At 42.8% G+C, this 18,644-nt stretch overlaps 1 protein-coding gene across 2 annotated transcripts; it reads right to left on the bottom strand.

Moving 5' to 3' along the window:
• Positions 1-6,390: 6,390 nt before the first annotated feature.
• On the bottom strand, positions 6,391-17,227 carry ALG1 (ALG1 chitobiosyldiphosphodolichol beta-mannosyltransferase). 2 transcript variants are annotated; one of them, XM_043973260.1, is made up of 13 exons: positions 16,960-17,227; positions 12,775-12,852; positions 12,560-12,666; positions 11,822-11,970; positions 11,350-11,439; positions 10,852-10,962; positions 10,372-10,493; positions 9,690-9,728; positions 9,021-9,080; positions 8,423-8,533; positions 7,238-7,352; positions 6,802-6,877; positions 6,391-6,598 (listed from the first exon to the last, which is right to left on the bottom strand). In XM_043973260.1, the coding sequence occupies exons 1-13, from the start codon at positions 17,162-17,164 to the stop codon at positions 6,467-6,469; spliced, it is 1,395 nt and encodes a 464-aa protein (XP_043829195.1). In that variant the 5' UTR covers positions 17,165-17,227; the 3' UTR covers positions 6,391-6,466. The 2 variants fall into 2 exon arrangements, with proteins under 2 accessions (XP_043829195.1, XP_043829269.1); XM_043973334.1 differs by lacking the exons at positions 12,560-12,666; positions 12,775-12,852; positions 16,960-17,227 and having other exon boundaries at positions 11,350-11,429; positions 11,822-11,879.
• Between the last annotated feature and the right edge of the window lie 1,417 nt (positions 17,228-18,644).

Here is an 18,644-nt window from a genome sequence, read left to right as displayed (position 1 = left end):
CTAAGATAGGAGAAAATAGGATACATCCTAACTGCAATCATATTGTATCATATTGTATCTGTGTGAAACAAGGTAATTTGTTAAAGCTATAATCTCTTAATTGCACATACCTGTAGATTTGCTAAACTGCAGGTTTGTTTCATTGTATCACTTCCTGGATAGGGATTGGTAGCCCTAAGGAAATCTGGACAGAGCCAATGTGCTTTTGGCTCCTGCCAGAGGACAGGAGGCTTTCTCTGGGTATTTTGTTCAGTCGTTTTTCCAGTTGTGGCTGACCTTATGTGACCTCATTTTGGGGTCACATTTCTTGGCAAAGATGCTGGAGTGCTTTGTCATTTCCTTCTCCAGCTCATTTAAAGATGAGGAAACTGAGGCAAAAAGGAGTGACTCCTTACTCCTGGGGTTACACAGCTACTAAGTTTCTAAGGGTGGATTTGAACTCAGGAAGGTGAGTCTTCCTAACTCCAAGCCCAGCACTCTATTCATTGCTCCAACTAACTGCCCATTTTTGGGATACAGAAGCACTTTTCTCAGCACTTCTTTCTCCGGTGAAACAGAAATTTCTCTGGGTGTGACTTTGGGATTTTGAGTCAACCTTTTGAGTATATCAGGTGTGGTTATGGTTATAACCGTATCGCCCATATTCCATTGTCTTCCAAATCAATAATCAATCAACAAGGATGTATTGAACTCCTACTTTGTTGTCAGGTACTTGGCTAAACACTGGAAATACAAATACAAAGCTAAGACAGAACCTGCCCTCAAAATCTACTTACTGTGAGGTCATCAAGCTAGTTTGGGGCTGTCTTTCTAAATGAAAGCTCAAGACACTAAGAAATAATAAAACAGACTGAAGGATCAGTTTCATTAACAACCTATTATTTGTTATTTGTCACAGACTGTCCTGCATTTACTGTGTGTGAAGCACCTGCCATCAGTGAAATACACTGCTGCTTCCTCTCTGAGCTAATTAAGAAGGTAAGGAACTGACAGCTCTCCTTCACAGATAATATCCTGAACTAGAATAGTGTGTGCTCTGAAGGTAAATACAGTGTCTGGAACTCTTCCTTGATCTTCCCTGAAAGTAGATTGGGTTTTGAGAATGAGGCCAAACTTCCGTGGTCACTACTGACAAATAGTCTTTGAGAAGATGGTTATATATTGGCTGATATCAGACTCTAAGCTCACAAACATACCTTTATCTTCCAACTGTGTGCATCCTGGATAGGGACTCAGAGACCATAGACCCATCACAGCTGGGTGAATTGGAGAGTCTGTCAGTCACACCATTCTTTATTACCTAATCAAAAATGATTAATAATTATCATTATATCCTCTTGGCTGAATCCTTGACTTCTTGCTCACATCATGAGGTTGCTGACACAGAGATTTTGGATGAGCTCTATGAAGCATTAGCTGAAATTCTCTCTGCTGAAGAAGCCACCCAGTGCCACCGGAGTTGTTTGCTGGTAGGACAGTTTCACCTACTTTCCTCACACTTTGACCTGGCAACCAGCCTTACCTTTTCTACCTTATTCCCCTTTTACCTAGGAAGCAGCCCTTCCTTTTCTACATTATTTCCTTTCATGTACACTCTGTCCAAGTTGGCCTAACAGTTCCTCACACATGACACTCCATGTCCTATCTCCGTGCCTTTGAATTGGTTGTCCCCCAGGCTTGGAATGCACTCCCCTCCTCACTCTTAGATTTTCCTCATTCCCTTCAAGGTGTAGCTCAAATGACATCTGTATATGAAACAATTCTGAACCTCCCAGTTGCTTGTTCATCCCCCCCCACCCAATTGCCTTGTAGTTATTATGTTCCTAAATACACATAATATATATCTACACATGCACACAAATACCCCAAATGCTGTCTCTGGTTAGACTTTAAATTCTTCTTCTTCTTTTTACCCATTCCACCTCTCCCTTTCCCTTTCTCCCAGTGCATTCCTCTCACCACTTAATTTATTTTTTAAAGATATCATTACTTCATATTCAACTTATACCTGTGCCTTCTGTTTAAATATCCTCCACCCAACTGCCCTAATAATTAAAGAGTTCTTATGAGTTACAAGTATCATCTTCCCATGTAGTAATGTAAACAGTTTAACCGTTTAATATATCTTATGGTTTCTTTTTCATGTTTACCTTTTTATACTTTTCTAGAGTCTTGTTTTTGAAAGTAAAATTTTCTATTCAGTTCAGGTCTTTTCATCAAGAATGCCTGAAAGTCCTCTCTTTCATTGAATTTCATTGAATTCCTATTTCCCCCCTGAAGGATTATACACAGTTTTGCTGGGTAGGTGATTCTTGATTGTAATACTGGCCTGCTCCTGGTTTGTTGGGGTTGGGGTTGGGTCTATGCTGGCATGGCCTGTGCTGGGCTGTGCTCCACTCTTACCCCAGTGCAACAGACCTTTCCTGCCAAATTTCTAAGTTGTCTTTGACTGGAAAATGATTTCACCCTGTCCTTTTGTGGGTTCTGCTGCTCCAGGAATTGTCTTATGGCATTATTTGAAGGTATTTGGAGGAATCTTGGGGAGAGTTTAGGCAAGTCACTGCCTTTTCTCTGCCATCTTGGCTCTGCTGAAACATAAAGATTTTATGGCTGAATTTCATGCACAGTTTTCACTGAAAATCCAAATATTATTCTTTGTGCTTTAGGCAACTACAAAGGTAAGAGAATATAAGTGTTCAGCTTCAAGTTGTTGAGCTTGTAAAAGCTGTAATGGCCAGAGGGACATGTCATGGGCAACCCAGGGAGTCAGAGAAGGCTCTAACTGGGATTTGTGATGATTTGATGTTCATTTAATATTTAAAGAAGCAGGTGGTTTTGCTTTATTAAAGAACTTTTCTCTCTCCCTCTACCAGCCCTCTGGAAATTCAGTCTCATTCTCTGAAAGTCCAGCAATAATTTCTCAGGGAACCACAGGCCTTGTCACGTGGGATGCTTCTCTCTACCTTGCAGAATGGACCATAGAAAACCCAACAGCCTTCACTAACAGGTAACAGATGGGACAGGAGCTGAAGCAAGCAGGGAAAAAATAGGTTGATACCTTCCACATATTAATTTCCTGAGGAGAGGGAGAGGAAGGATAAAAATTAGAACTCAAAACTATAAATAAAAATTTTTATTATTTTAAAAAAGTGTTAATTTCCTGCCTTACTTTTCTTCTCACACCCAGAATAATCCTAGAACTTGGAAGTGGAGTTGGTTTATAGGTCTGACCATTTGTAAGATGTGCTCTCCCAAAGCTTCTATCTTCAGTGACTCACAGTCATGTTCTTCAGCAACTGTTACCCTACTTGGGTAACAAGACTCGAAGATAGCTTCAGAGGCAAGCAGCATTTACAGAATTACTCATGCAGAATAGCAGTATTGTTTACTGGTCATATTCAGGCCATAATGCACTGGTCTCAATCATCCTGTTATGCTCATCTTTTGTTCAGATAGGACCTATTTAACATCACTGACTGAAGTCTCTTGAAGGACTGACTACCTGTCAACTCTTAAATTCTGTGATTCTCCATTTCATTGTGAGACTTTCAGCTACCCCAGAGTGTTAGAATCTACCAACATCTACCAAAGCAATAGGCATTTTTTTCTGTTGTTTTTAAAGAATGGGCTGTGGACTGTGTTCATTCTAGTAAACTGGAACTGAAAAATCATTAGAACAAAGGACCATAAATAAAAGCTGGAAGGGGCCTCAGATATCCCTTCATTTTTTATATACGAGGGTCTGAGAGGTTAATTTATTCATAAGGTATAGGATGGTAGGTGGTAGAGCTGGAATTCAAACCCATGTCTTTTCACTATACTGATCTCACAAGAAAGAAATGGTTAAGGATAACAGTCAGGTTTTGCTTCACTTGGCATCTTTTATATTGGCCAATTGGTAAAATACTTTTCCTTTTTTTTTCAAGGGCACAAGTTATTCCTTGTGATTTTTAATTTTTAGTAGTACCTTTGAGCAGCTTGAAATTGTACAAATAGGTAATTTTCCCTAGCAGTGGTATTGCTGGATTGAAGGTTTTGCAGTTTTATAGCCCTTTGCACATGGTTTCAAATTGCTCTCCAGGATGGTTGGATCAGTTCACAACTCCAACAGTGTACCAATGTCCCAGTTTTTGCATATCACCGCCAACATCTAACATTTTCCTTTTTTTGTTATATTAGCCATTCTGATAGGTGTGAGGTGATATATAGGTGCTATTATTATCACCATTTTTATAGATGAGGAAACTGAAGTTCAGAGAGATTAGGTGACTAATGGTCACCTAGCTAAGGAGTGTCTGAGGCAGAATGTAAATTCAAATCTTCCTGTCTCCAAGTTCAGCCCTCCATCTACTGTACCACCCATATTTATCTAGCATATAGATAGGGTTTTAAGGATTGCAAAGCACTTTATAAATATTATCTCATTTTATCCTCATGACAACCCTGAGACATGGGTGCCATTATTATTCCCATTTTACAAATATGGAAACTGAGGTGGTAGTTAAGTGACTTAGTGTCACAAAGATAGTGTTTGAGGCTGAATTTGAATTCAGATCTTCCTGAATCCAGGTCTGGTGCTCTATCTACAAAAATATTTTTAGTAATTCTTTTTATAGTAGCAAAAAACTAGAAAGTAGCTGCCCATCTATTGGGGAACAGCTAAACAAATTGTGGTATACGATCAGAATGGAACATTATTGCACCCTAAAAAGTAATAAAATGGACATTTCAGAGAAATCAGGAAAGACCTGTATCAAGTGATACAGACTGAAATGAGAATTAGAATTCTTATAACAGCAACATAAAAGCAACCTTGAAAGACTTGAGAAGTCCCAGCAATGCAATGACAAACTACAATTCCAGAGGACCTGATAATGAAGCATGCTACCTACCTCTAACAAGGTGATGGACTTGAGATGCAAAATATGGCATATATTCTTTGCAAGAATTTGTTTTGCTTGGCTATGTGAATTGATTGAGGGTTTTTTCTTTTTTTAAATGTTTATATTTGGGGCAGGAGGATGAGAAAACATGTGCTTGTTAATCATAAAACTTGTTTCCCCCAAACCTATTCCTCTTCCTGTTATTTCTCTGTATATAAAGTTTTACTGTCTTCTCTAGCTTAAAACATCAGTCGTCTCTGAAATGATCCCCTCACTTCCCAAAATATCAATCACCCCTTTCCATTCCTACTACTCTGGTTCAGTCCCTAACTACCTCTTATCCTGTTCATTGTTGCTTTGCCGAATTTAGAAATCTTCAAGTTTTACGTGAATATAATGTAGGGTTATTTTTCATAGCCTAGTTCAGATATTTCTTCCATGAAGCTTTTCATAATTCCCTCAGCAAGAATTTTCTTCTCTAAATCTCAAGACATTCTTTTACCTCTCATAAAATGAATCATTTTCTAATGTATTCTAGTTCATGTACATGTTTTTCCTTCTGTAAAACTATGTATTACTTAAGGACAAGAAAGCAATTTTTCCATCTTTCTTTCTGTTTTTGTTTTTTTTTTTAGTGAGGCAATTGGGGTTAAGTGACTTGCCCAGGGTCACACAGCTAGTAAGTGTTAAGTGTCTGAGGCTGGATTTGAACTCAGGTACTCCTGAATCCAGGGCCAGTGCTTTATCCACTGCGCCACCTAGCCGCCCCCTCAACTTTCTTTCTATAGTAACTTAGCAAGTTGTCTTGCACACAGTAAGTTCTTAAATAAAAAATGTTTATTGAAGAACATTGTACATAGTGACAGCAATATTGTTTGATGAAGAATTTTGAATGAACTTAACTATGCTTAGCAATGCAATGGTCCACAACAATCCTAAAGGACTAATGATGAAGCATACTATACACTTCCAAAGAAAGAACTGATAGTGATTGAACAGACTGAAGCATCATATTTTCCACTTTCTTTCATTTTTGTTTTATTCAAGTTTCCTTGTACAAAATGATTCATATAGCAATGTTTTACATAATTGCACATGTATAACCTATATCTGACTGTTTATTGCCTAGGGGGCAGGGGGAGGGAGAGAGAAGGGGTAGAATTTGGAACTCAAAACTTTAAATAAAAATGTTATGAAAAAAAATAAAAAGAATTGCAAACTTAAAAAAATGCGTATTGAATAAATCTTTGTTTTAAAATTTTTTTTTTCGAGGCGAGGGTTAAAGTATCTTGTCGGGGCGGCTAGGTGGCGCAGCGGATAAAGCACCGGCCCTGGATTCAGGAGGACCTGAGTTCAAATTTGACCTCAGGCACTTGACACTTACTGGCTGTGTCACCCTGGACAAGTCACTTAACCTTCATTGCCCGGCCAAAAAAAAAAAGTGACTTGTCCAGGGTGACACAGCCAGTAAGTGTCAAGTGCCTGAGGTCAAATTTGAACTCAGGTCCTCCTGAATCCAGGGCCGGTGCTTTATCCGCTGCACCACCTAGCTGCCCCTGAATTCAAGTCTTTAGTGAAACCCCTCAAGTTTGAGTAAACAATGGGAACACAGTCTGTTCCCAACTCTCCTCCCAGCGTAGCTGCTTTGATTCCTCAAGGTTTTTTCTGAACTGGTTCAATCTATTATCAGGACTGGAGAATTCTGAGAAGAGCATCTATAAAAGAGAAACAAAAGATGAAGGTCCTACCACACTCTGCTTATTAGCCTCTTCTTCCTCCCCTCCTTAGGGAGTGAGACCCCAGAAACTAGCTTTCTTTTACCATTCTCACCAAGGATACCATTACCAAATGAAACTAGACAAGACTAGGATGGGGTAGAATGCAAAGGAACTCAAGGGTCCAAGCCTAACATCTCTACCTTCAGCTGAGCCGCAAGCTCCTCAGAGCCCACAAAGACCATGCCATTTTCTTCATGCTTCACAAGTTCATGTAAACTGAAAAAAAAAGAATTGTGAAAGCCTTGGAAGAAGAAATAAAAGAACAACACACCACCCTGTAAAGATCTTCTACTTCTAAAGGTCAATGGAATGAGGAAAATCTTTTTTATTGGTTCATCATACTGTGAATCTGATAAATGGAAGTAAAGGTCAACCCTCAAAGACAGGCTCAGCCACACTGGTGATTATACTCCATATGGGTACACTAACTGTAAAACAGTGACAGGCTCAGATGTCACCTGGAGTTCAGTTCACCTACAGAAGCTCTAAGTCAATGGAAATGGTTCAGGTACTGTACTAGGTAACTTTCACAGTTCATTCCCCCATGCTTTATGAAACAAATTCTAAAATCCCTACCACCGGAAATGTACTGCACAAACTGGTAAGCAGCATCCAAACATATCCACCACCTTCATGGGAAGATCCAAGCCACTGGAGGATTTGTGGAGGCAGACACCAAGATCTGCTGATCCTGTCAAAGTCAGGAAAAAGGAAACAATTTAAGAAGGAGAAGCCAGTCCATAAAACAGTCCTAAAGGGGCTCCACAGACCAGAACTACAGGCTCTGTAGGAAACAGTTGGGATATGGGGTAAAGGAGCAAAATCTTCAACCATGTTGCTTAAAGGTACCCCAAAGGTAGTGTTTACAACTGGCATAAGCCAGCAGAACAAAATGCTGATAAGCACAGACTACAAGCTGCTGAAATCTGCAAAGGGATAAAATAATTCTAAGGATCTCTGCTACAGAGAAAGATTTTTTTAAAAGGTAGGATAGATTTCTATCTATTTGATTTCTCTCTCTAAGAAAAGATGCTAGGGGCAGCTAGGTGGTGCAGTGGATAAAGCACCAGCCCTGGATTCAGGAGGACCTGAGTTCAAATCCAGCCTCAAACACTTGGCACTTACTAGCTGTGTGACCCTTGGCAAGTCACTTAACCCTCATTGCCCTGCCAAAAAACAAAACAAAACAAAACAAAAAAACCCCCTAAACATTATTTAATTAATAAATCTGTCCCTGACACATTTATGCCCAAACCACAGAGCACTGAACTTTTCTTCCAAGTTAGGTGATAGAGAATCCAGGGCTTAAAAAACAGCATAGGAGTTAAGTCCTACTGTGCCCAGCCCTTTAGACAAGAATGAATGAGTGGAAGATTCAGGGAGAAGAGACAACACATTCTTCTTCACTGGCAGACTGCAAAGGGATTTCTGGGAATGGGGGAGAGAGGAGACAATGGTGCCTCAAATCTAGGGAGTCCCAGCTGGGGCTTAAGGAAGCCTCACTTTATCCAGCCATTTACACCCATGTATCTCTTATCAAAACTTAAAAGGGGTCTATTTACTTTTTTCTTTTTTTTGGGGGGGGGGGGGCGAGGCAATTGGGGTTAAGTGACTTGCCCAGGGTCACACAGCCAGTAAGTGTTAAGTGTCTGAGGCTGGATGGGTCTATTTACTCTTAACAGTGTACTGGTATCTCTCTGTTAATCTCTAAGTGTCATTCCATTTACAGAACAAGCCTTTTTCTCCATAGGCTGCTCTTACCAAGAAGCAAAGGGTAATCTTCAGCTTCCAACCACGGTGTGCAGATCTGAATGTGTTTGAGGCACATCTGCCTGATGATCTGGCTGTAATGCTGTTTAAGAGGTCCTTTACCTTTGGTGAACAGGGAAATACAAAGTCATCGATCTTCAATGTCTCCCTGTTCCTTGCAAACATACCCCCAAACTTGAGCAACCTTCAACCCTCATTTAGCAGTCCTATACTGGAAAGAAGCAGTCCCTCTTATGGAAACCTTTCATTCTGTGGGCCTCAATTTGGCATTCCAAGTCAGAATCCTTTCTTGCTCCAATTCAAAAATAAAAACAAAAGCTCAAAGAACCTCAAGGAATCCGAGAGGCTGACTCACTACTCAATTAGCTCCCTCTTCCCCCATCTTACTACCATCAGTCAGGAAGGGGCAGGTTATAGATTGGTCAGGCATCCCACCGAGCAAGCAATGGATCCCTTTGAAATACCCACAAGATGAATGTTTTGGAATAGCATCCAAAATAGCTTCCCTGTCTGTCCGTTATGCAATTTTAAATACCATCTCACTGACATTCACTATGCCCAGGGAAGAGAAGACAGGGAAACAAAGTACCTGTTATCACACAAACGAGAGAAGGGAGGTTTGCTCCATCAATGATCCACTGTTCATACCCTAGAGAATCGACAAGAATAATCAGGTATTCAAAGTAAAAAGAGGCGGATGAAACATTAAACCCTCCCAACCAACAAGAGGAAACCAGAGTTCGGGAGAAACCTAGCTCCCAGACAGTAGTCCCGTTCCTTCATCCCTTAAGTCTGCTCTTTTCTGAGGAGGAGCAAGAGCTTAGAAAGGAGACGTGAGAGAAACAAACTGGGTTTTGGGGAAACCTTCCCAGCAGAGAGCAATGGAGCCCCTGTGTTGATGCAAAAGCAGAGGATGTGTCAGTAGGAAAAGGGAAGAGTCAGGTTCCAAAGGCAAGAGGTGAAAATGCCAACCCTGGTCACCAGATCTCCTGACCATGAGTGACTGGGTCACTGACATTACATCACATTGGATCAGATACACTGAAGGAGCCTTTGGCTCAAGCTGTTTGACCTCTGACATTTTAATCCATGAGATGATGTCACAGGTCCAGAGCCAAGCAGCTCAATAAGACAAACCTGGCTGGGGCACCTGGCCAGTCTTTAACCACTACCAGCCAAGTATGCAAAGGGAACTGAGAATAGCTTTATTCTAATAGTCCTGGACAAATGACACCCACGATCACAGACTCACACCTACTTTCTAAAGCTCTCAGCAAGATGGAGAAATCCTCATCTTCTGAAATAAGAAGGAAAAACAGCATTTAATCAGTTAGGTCTATTTCTTAATGTCCCTTCTGTCCCTTGTGTTTGAAGCAGCAGTCTAGGCTGAAGCCCTAAAAGATACTGCTCTTGTACTCCTCAACAGGGTACAATGTTGCTCCCCATTCCCAACTCACTGATCCCAGTAACTATGATATTTCTTCTTCTTTTTTTTTTTCTGGGTGGGGCAATGAGGGTTAAGTGACTTGCCCAGGGTCACACAGCTAAGTGTTAAGTGTCTGAGGCCAGATTTGAACTTAGGTACTCCTGATTCCAGGGCCAGTGCTCTATCCGCTGTGCCACCTAACTTCCCCCTTATATTACTATTTCATGTTTGAGCAGAAGTAATATCATAGGGGGCAGCTAGGTGGCATAGCGGATAGAGCACTCGCCCTGGAATCAGGAGTACCTGAGTTCAAATCCAGCCTCAGACACTTAACACTTACTAGCTGTGTGACCCTGGGCAAGTCACTTAACCCCAATTGCCTCACTTAAAAAAAAATAGTAATATAAGAAGTACCACCCCGCCCTCCCCCTCCCAAAAAAAGCCCTCAGTACAACAGGCCCTTAGAGACAATACTGCAATGCCCAAAGTGTCCAGTTCAAAGAGACCTCAAGACCTGTCCAGCTCGTGCTGCTGACCAGCAAAGCTGGTCTCCCATCAAGTTGTATCACCTTCTTGCTCCTAGGATTGAACTCAGTGAAAGCAGATCTCTCAAAGGCTGGGTCCATGGGTTCTGTGCTAAACAAACAGAGACAGAGATAAGGACATTATCAAATGCTAGAGATCAGACCAGCATCCCTTGATGTGGATGGAGCCCTGAGAAACCAGATGGGGTGGTTCACCTCCCTGTATCATTGTAACCAGAGCTGCTCCCCACACAGAGGTCCTGGGCCAGACACTCAAGCCAACAAGAGTCTTCTTTATCCTTATGAGACCTCACAGGTGACATACACCAAGAGACCTTCTTGTCATCAACAGCCCCAAAGATAAAGGGGGAGAAATGTCAACACTACTCTCCCCTACCTGAACTCTCTTAAACTGGGGCAAAGATTACAGCCTCAAGAGTGAGAACAAATTAACTACTTGTGAGACATACCTTGCTCTGAATGGGGAGTAGGTGTGGCCCAGTTTCATGAACAGCTGATGTTGTGTCTCCAGTGGAGTATTTGTAAAAAATGATGCTGGCTTGTCATAGACTGTCACAGCTCTGCAATAAGATCATTGAGAAGCTCTAGAGAGAAGATGAGGAAGTAGAAAGCTGGGAAGGACCAGGGAAGTGTAGAGACCAAGAGGACAGGCTCAGGGCCTGAGAGAATTACATTCCTTTTTCTTTCCTACTTAGGAACAGTCAGTGCTCAGAATTTTTTAGAGAAACTCCAAGAGATGTTTCAAGATAAATTAAACCATCTGAATGGATGAGGAAAGGTTTTACTTATCCTGATCCTTTTGCATGCTAATATAACTAATAAACATATCCTTGTGCCTGGTATTTTCAAAGTCCTTTACAAATATTCCTGAGCACATAGTTCCCCATACAGTGAACCTTTTGCCTCCTTGTTCCACTCCTAATTGTCTGTGCAGGGGCCCTGCATACCTTATATTCCAGTTCTTTGCCAAATCTTCTCTCATTGCATTGGTCACACACAAGTTCAGATCCGATAGGCGGCCACAGACCTTTTCATACCTCGAAAAGATACATTTGTCAAATTCCTATGCCAGGGCCCAATCCATCACTGCCACGACTACTTAGGATCAGCCAGTGACTGAGTATTCAAGCTCTGTAACTGACCACCCCAGGGTACTGGGCATGGAATACTAAAAGTCACCTTCTCCAGATGACTTATGGGAAGCAGTCCAGGCCTGTGCAGATATTGTTCCTGGGCTCTGGTACAATGAATTTTTTGGTTCATCATCTAACCCTCTCTCAGAGCAACACAACGAGCTGACTTTGCCATGCCTCTCTGCACTCTTGCTCCTTCCTTAGTCATTCTCAAGCTGTGTCCAGAGTACCCCGTTTATCACCCTTTATCTAAATCTAATCCCAAGAGCCCACTGCCCCTCCTCACCATTTAGCTAGCTGTACAAGAGGGTGGGAAAACCCATGTGTCAGACCCATGATGGTATAGCCATAGTTATGCCAGTCAATGACCAGCTTGCTCCCACGTAGACAACACACAACCCAGCACACAGCAATGCTGGGCAGGCCAGGTGGATTCTGTAAAAGAGACAGTCAAATCAAAAACAAGAAATTTTGAAGAACAGGATAAGAAAACCCAAGGCAGGGCTTACACATAACCCAAACCCAATTTAAGATGATCCTGCAACTAGGAAACAGGTTACCCTAACAACTGCCACTGTGACTGGAGAAAAAAATTCCCCAACATCTCTCCTAGTGTTGAACTTGATGGAGAAGATGCATGGGCCATCATGATTAGTCCCAAAGCTCACATCCCTGACCACCTTCAGTGTTGGAGGGAGCAAACTTCCCAAGATGGTAGGACAGCAATAACAGAGAAAAGAACATCTGGAGCTAAGAGGTTTAGTGATAACATAGGAGGATTACTGTACACCCAAAGTCCCATGAGCAAGCTGTCACCTTGACACTCATGGGCTTTGTCTCAGAACTTATCTATACATAACCCAGGAGGGAGCACACATTAAGAAGTCCCACAGATAATGTTGCAATACCAAAGGACAGAAGAGGAAAAAATAGGAAGAATGCAAAATAAAACTATCCCTTGAAACCCCAATCATTGTTCTTAAGGACTATAAAGTAGCATTTCATATGAGGAACTAACACCTACCTGGAGTAAAATGTAAACCACTGGAGAAGTCTTTAAAAGCAAGACATACAGAAGGTGTATTGCCTGGATGACAACTTTTATACCGTAACGAAACACCTGTGGACCAACTGAAAGTCAAAGAACAACTGTAAGAATCAAATATAATTTGATTTTCCCTGCATTTTCACCTTGCCACCTGTCTCAAAAAGGAAAACTAAAAAAAGAACAAATCTCACCTGGGATTTGCTTAACTTCAGGCATGTACAAGATACGAATTGCCTTATTGCTCAAGAGTTCATCATGAGGTTTGGAGCCTGAAAGAGAGATCATGGTCAAGTTCAATGAGGAGAACATGCAGATAACTCCCAAACCCATATCTCCAGGCTCAACCTAAGCCTAACACTCCCCTAAACTTCAAATCAGCATTTCTCACTGCTGGTTTATCACCTCCATCTATCAACACCTCCAGGGGAAACACATCCAAAACCAAATGCATCATCTTGCCTCCAAAACCAGTCCTATCATCTAATTCCCCAATTCAATTGATGGCATTATCTTTCTTTTTTGTTTCCCCAAGCTTGAAAGTTTGGTCATTCTTTGCTCTTCACACTTCCTCATCTACCCTTAACTGTCAAATTCTTTCAATCCTCTGTGTCCTGCAACTATGCCTCCTTTCCATTCCTACTGCCATCACCCCAGTTCAGAGTCTTAGGAATTCTTTCCCACATTTATCTACATACACATAATAGTTGATAAGGTCCAGAGACTACGAGGCCAAAATACGTTTATTAGTTTTGCTCTATTTGACTGAATAGAGTAAAAGGCTCTCCTCCAACATAGGGTCTCTCAAGCACAAGTTAAAATCATGCAAGATTTCTTGAAAGATGTCAACAGAAATATCTATGTTAAGTAACCCTCTAATTAAAGTTTTAAAAAGCCTAAGGTATGGAGATATATTTTCTTTTCTTTCTTTTTTTTTTGGTGGGGCAATAAGGGTTAAGTGACTTTCCCAGGGTCACACAGCTAGTAAGTGTGAAGTGTCTGAGGCTGGATTTGAACTCAGGTCCTCGGGGCAGCTAGGTGGCACAGTGGATAGATTCAGAAGGACCTGAGTTCAAATCCGACCTCAGACCCTTGACACTTACCAGCTGTGTGACCCTGAGCAAGTCACTTAACCCCAATTGCCTCACCAAAAAAAAAAAAAAAAAAAGCAATTAGAAGTTGAACTCAGGTCCTCCTGACTCCAGAGCCAGTGCTCTATCCACTGCGCCACCTAGCTGACCCTTCATTGTCTTTTAAGTCACCTGCAACATTAATTCTAAGGAGATGTTAATGATGTCATCAGAGAGATGTAAGCCAGAAAAAGGTAGATCAGTAATGTCCTGAAAACAAGCAATAAGCGACAGATCACAAGCTGGGAATTACTTTGCACAGATTTCATACTTAATTTTCTAAGTACATGTTGATCCCTCCCGACCTTGCCAAAGAAAATGTAAATTCCTTAAAGATTAGGATCTGTTTCCATGGCCTACTCCTCCCACTCCACCTCAGCTACACAGAGGAAGGTCATACCTTTGATCTTGCCATCACTCAGAAGTGTTGTACTTTCAAGATCATGAACTCTGAAATCCCTTTTGATCATAATCTTTTATCATTCAATCTTACCCTCTGCTTTAGACTCCTAACCTTGTTCTTCATCCTTATTGTGACCTCTAATCCCTCTAACCTCCGTTTTTCCAGGTCATCACTCCTAAACTGACTACATTCTCCTCCCTTCCCTATACTCATTCCTTGGTGAACCAGTTCACACTAATCTATACTCTACACTCAAGTCCCTGGCCCCCTTGCCTTATCAGCTAGCAGGACTCCCAAACCTCAACCTCAGATTATTTCTACCATCCACTGCCTTTGCTCCTTTCATGTGTTGCTAAATGGAAGCAGAGATAATCATGAACCCTTGCTGACTAGGGACACTACAAATTGATATACATAATCTCACCTGGACCCTCATCTTGCAAGGCAATCCTTTTATACCTCCCTGCTCAAGTGCTATTCCACTCACCACAGCAGCTATTCCAAACCTTTTCTTCCCTCCTCCCCCCTGCCTCTCAGCTGAGGACCTTGCCTCACACTTCACTGAAAAAATGGAGACCATTTTGAGCTCCGTCTTCTTCCCTAAGTGGCATTCTCAACTCCTCACACTCACCTCCACATAATTCCCTTCAAAACATCTCTTGGCTTACTAGCTGTGTGACCCTGGGCAAGTCACTTAACCCTCATTGCCCCACCAAAAAAACCAAACAAAATATCCCATCTCTTGGGTTCATACTCTTCTCTCTACTCAGACACCAGCCTGGTGCAATCCCAAATCACCTAAAATCAGCTTTCTGCTTGGTCCCTGAGCCTCAAGTCTCTTTCCACTCTAACCTATTCTCTCTAATCAGCTGCTAAAGTCCTCTTCCTACTGTAAAGGTTTGACCATGACACCCCCACCCCCCCCCCCGTCCCCGCCCCCAACTCCATTGAGTTTCTATTACTTCCAGGATCAAAGGTAAAATCCTACTTTTCCAGTTTTCTTACATTTTACCCTTTTCACATGTTCTACAATCTAAGGACACTGGGCTTCTTGCTGTTCCTTGCAGTGACTTTCCATCCTTAGAATTTATCTATTCCTCATGCCTGCAGTTCTTCTCTCCTCACATCTGCCTTCAAGACTTCCTTTCTGACTGCCGAGTCAGATGGCTCAAATCCCATCTATTGTAGGAGGCCTTGCCCATTCCTCCCCACTGCCAGTGCCTTCCCTCTCAGATTACCTTCTATTTACACTATATATATTTCACATGTATAATATATTGCATGTTTTCTCCCCCATCAGAAGGTGAGCTGCTTGAGGGCAAGGGCAGTGTTTTTGCCTCTGTATCTCCAGTGTTGCCACACTTAATATAAGATTCTTGGTTTTGTATCCCCAGCACCTACCACAGTGATTGGCATATAGCAGGGGGTTAATAAACACTCAGGGACAGAGACTGGACCTGTGATTTTACTGGCATACAGGGAGCTCCCAGTTCAGAAAATTCCCTCCACCAATGCAGGTATGCAATTTTGCAACAACTTACATACAATCTTCCAGTTGCCTAAAGCACTGAGAAGGTTATTCGGAGTTACACAGGTCCTCCTGGCTTCAAGGCCAGCTCTCTATCCACTATACCATGTTGCCCCATGTTATTTACACAAGGTCCAGAGATCTAGAGAAAGGGGGGTTCATAGGAAAATGTGAGAAAGTCAAAGGAGATGAGAAAGCATAGAGAGGCTGTAATCTGCATTGATGGAGGAAGTCCACAACTTGATGAGATCATACACCCACTTAACTCTGGAAGAAATATCCAAGTGCTCCCCAATCTGGTACTGCCTGTACTTTCCAATATTTCCTCTGGCTGCTTCACTTTCACACACTACAGGATAGGCCAAAATGGACTACTCACTCTTACATTCTATTTCTGTGTGAGTCTTTGTACAGTTTCCCATGGCTATAAAAGATCTGCCCATTCCACCCCACCCTTTACTCCATTTCCACTTCCTATCAACATTTTTCATCTCCAAAATCCAGCACAACTGCTACCTTCTCCAAGAAGATTTCCTCCCCCTCCCCCCCCAGTAATGAACTGGAATTCCTCAATCTACTCTATTTGACTTGTCTGAACTCAATTATTTTCTAATTTGTATCATCATTATTTGTGTGGGTAGTTCATGTCTCTACTAGCCTAAGATCTTCAAGGGCAAAGACTATGTTGTCTGAAGTCCCAGTATTTAACACAAAGTGGAATATAAATGGTAGGGATAATACGAATATGTGTTCAGTTGTAGTCGTTGCGCGTATAAGGAGGTTGAGGAGTCAGCATGGACCCCTTTGACAGAAGTCACCCTCCCAGATGCCTAACATTTCCAATGTGCTTCTAAGGGAAGTGGAGAGGGCCAAAGCAAGGCCAAGGCCTTTGCCCTCGGGGTGCATCAAGAGGACGGAACAGCCCCAACTACACAAATGCACTAACGAGGGGGCGGCTAGGTGGCGCAGTGGATAGAGCACCGGCCCTGGAGTCAGGAGTACCTGAGTTCAAATCCGGCCTCGGACACTTAACACTTACTAGCTGTGTGACCCTGGGCAAGTCACTTAACCCCAATTGCCTCACTTAAAAAAAAAAACAAAAACAAATGCACTAACGATAATCAGCAGATGGAGGGAGTGACAGGCCTCCACTTTGGGCAATTAGAGGTGGAGGCGGGGCGGGGGGCTGCCTAGAGAAGGGGTCTGAAGCAGGTCTTCATTGGCCTCTTGGTCTCAATGACTCGAAGAAGGCGAGTAGCGACAATCCCCCAGGATTTTACACGCATCTGGCCCCCCGGGAGCCAGAGCGCTCGCTCACCGCGGTATCCCAGCAGGGTCACATAGAAGCCGCGCCGGGCCAGGGACAGCGCATGGTACTGCATCCGGGGGCTGCGGCCCACATCCCCAAGCACCACGACGCACACACTCCGGACCCGAGGCCACCACCGCGCCAGACACACGAGCAACAACAGCGACCCCAAAAAAAGGGCCTGCAAGATAAAGACCAGGCTGGGGACCGCCATCTTGGCCAGCTCACGGAAGTCATGTGCTCTGTCACATGCTGCTGTTCCGGCTCCGGACCACAGAGGGGTGGGGCGAGGAGAGGGACTACGTAAACTGCTTCAGAACCCCGGAGTTGTCGGGATACTGTTGTAGTAGATAAGAGCGAGAATGAAGGATGGCGGGAAGGAATGGAGGCGGGAAAGGGGCGGGGCTTTGGAGACTTTGCCGGACCAGGATTGGCCCCAGGGCGAGGCCGCCGCCTGCGGGTTAGCCACGTACTTAGAGTGGCACCTACGGGACACCTGTCAGTCAGCCAAGCACAGCCATTTCCACTCGCCCCGGAGTTAACCCCGAGGTGGCACCCGGGCTTGCCAGTTGAAAGATCCTTCTTTTAGGATCACAGGGATATAGATCTAGAGCTACAAGGGGCCTTAGAGGCCCATCGGGTTCACCGATGATTTTACAGGTGAGGAAACAAGACACGGAGAGGTGAAGAGACTTGCCCACGGTCACAAAGCTAGCCAGGTGTGGGTTGGAATTTGAACCCAGGTTTTCCTGTCGAGCTGCTCACATCAAGACTACAGCTCCCAATCCATATCCAGAGAAAGAGCTGATGGGGTTTGAATACAGATTGAAGCATACTTTTTTCCTTTAGTTTTGTGTGTGTGTGTGTGTGTGTGTGTGTGTGTGTTTTCTTTCACAACCTGACATGTGGAAATGTTTTTTGCATGACTACACATGTATAACTTATATTTGATGTAGGAGGCAAAAAAGGGGTTAACAGAAAAACTTAACCCATACATCCTCTCTCACAGCCTCAGTTTCCAAATATGTAAAATCAGTGGATTCAAACTCGGAGATGGGGGCAGCTAGGTGGTGCAGTGGATAGAGCACCGGCCCTGAATTCAGGAGGACCTGAGTTCAAATGCGGCCTCAGACCCTTGACACTTACTAGCTGTGTGACCCTGGGCAAGTCACTTAACCCCAATTGCCTCACCAAAAAAACCCCCCCAAAACTCGGAGATTTCTTCTAAAGTCCCTTCCAGCTCAAGATCAACAATCCTATAAAACCCTTTTCCTGTCCTCAATCTAGAATCTAGCTCAACTCCACACCAGTTGTCTGAACTCTAATCTCTCACCCGATTGTCCTTTCCCAATCTCATCCTTTGCCAAACCCTAGCTCTGGATTACTCCCATCATCCACTTTTCTCCAACTCAGTTTTGCAGAATGGAGGTGGAGGAAATCATGTAACCAAACTGAATATGTATTTTACACATTACCTTTATGTAATCTCAATTGCACCCTCAATGCAGCAACAATTGGTTTACCCCTTCCTAATTAATTCCCTGTTCAGAGATCGTGCTGGCAAATGTTTAACAGCTGGCTGTCTAAAAAGCCAAAAAGTACACAAAACCACTTTTAAATGTAATCAGCATTATTAACATTTTCTCCAGTTCATAAATAAAGTTAGTGATGTCAAACACAAGCAGCCATGGGGT

This window comes from Dromiciops gliroides, chromosome 1, assembly GCF_019393635.1.
Source record: "Dromiciops gliroides isolate mDroGli1 chromosome 1, mDroGli1.pri, whole genome shotgun sequence".
NCBI classification, from domain to species: domain Eukaryota; kingdom Metazoa; phylum Chordata; class Mammalia; order Microbiotheria; family Microbiotheriidae; genus Dromiciops; species Dromiciops gliroides.
The sequence above is the reverse complement of the archived record's forward strand: the minus strand, read 5'-3'. Positions and strand labels throughout refer to the sequence as shown.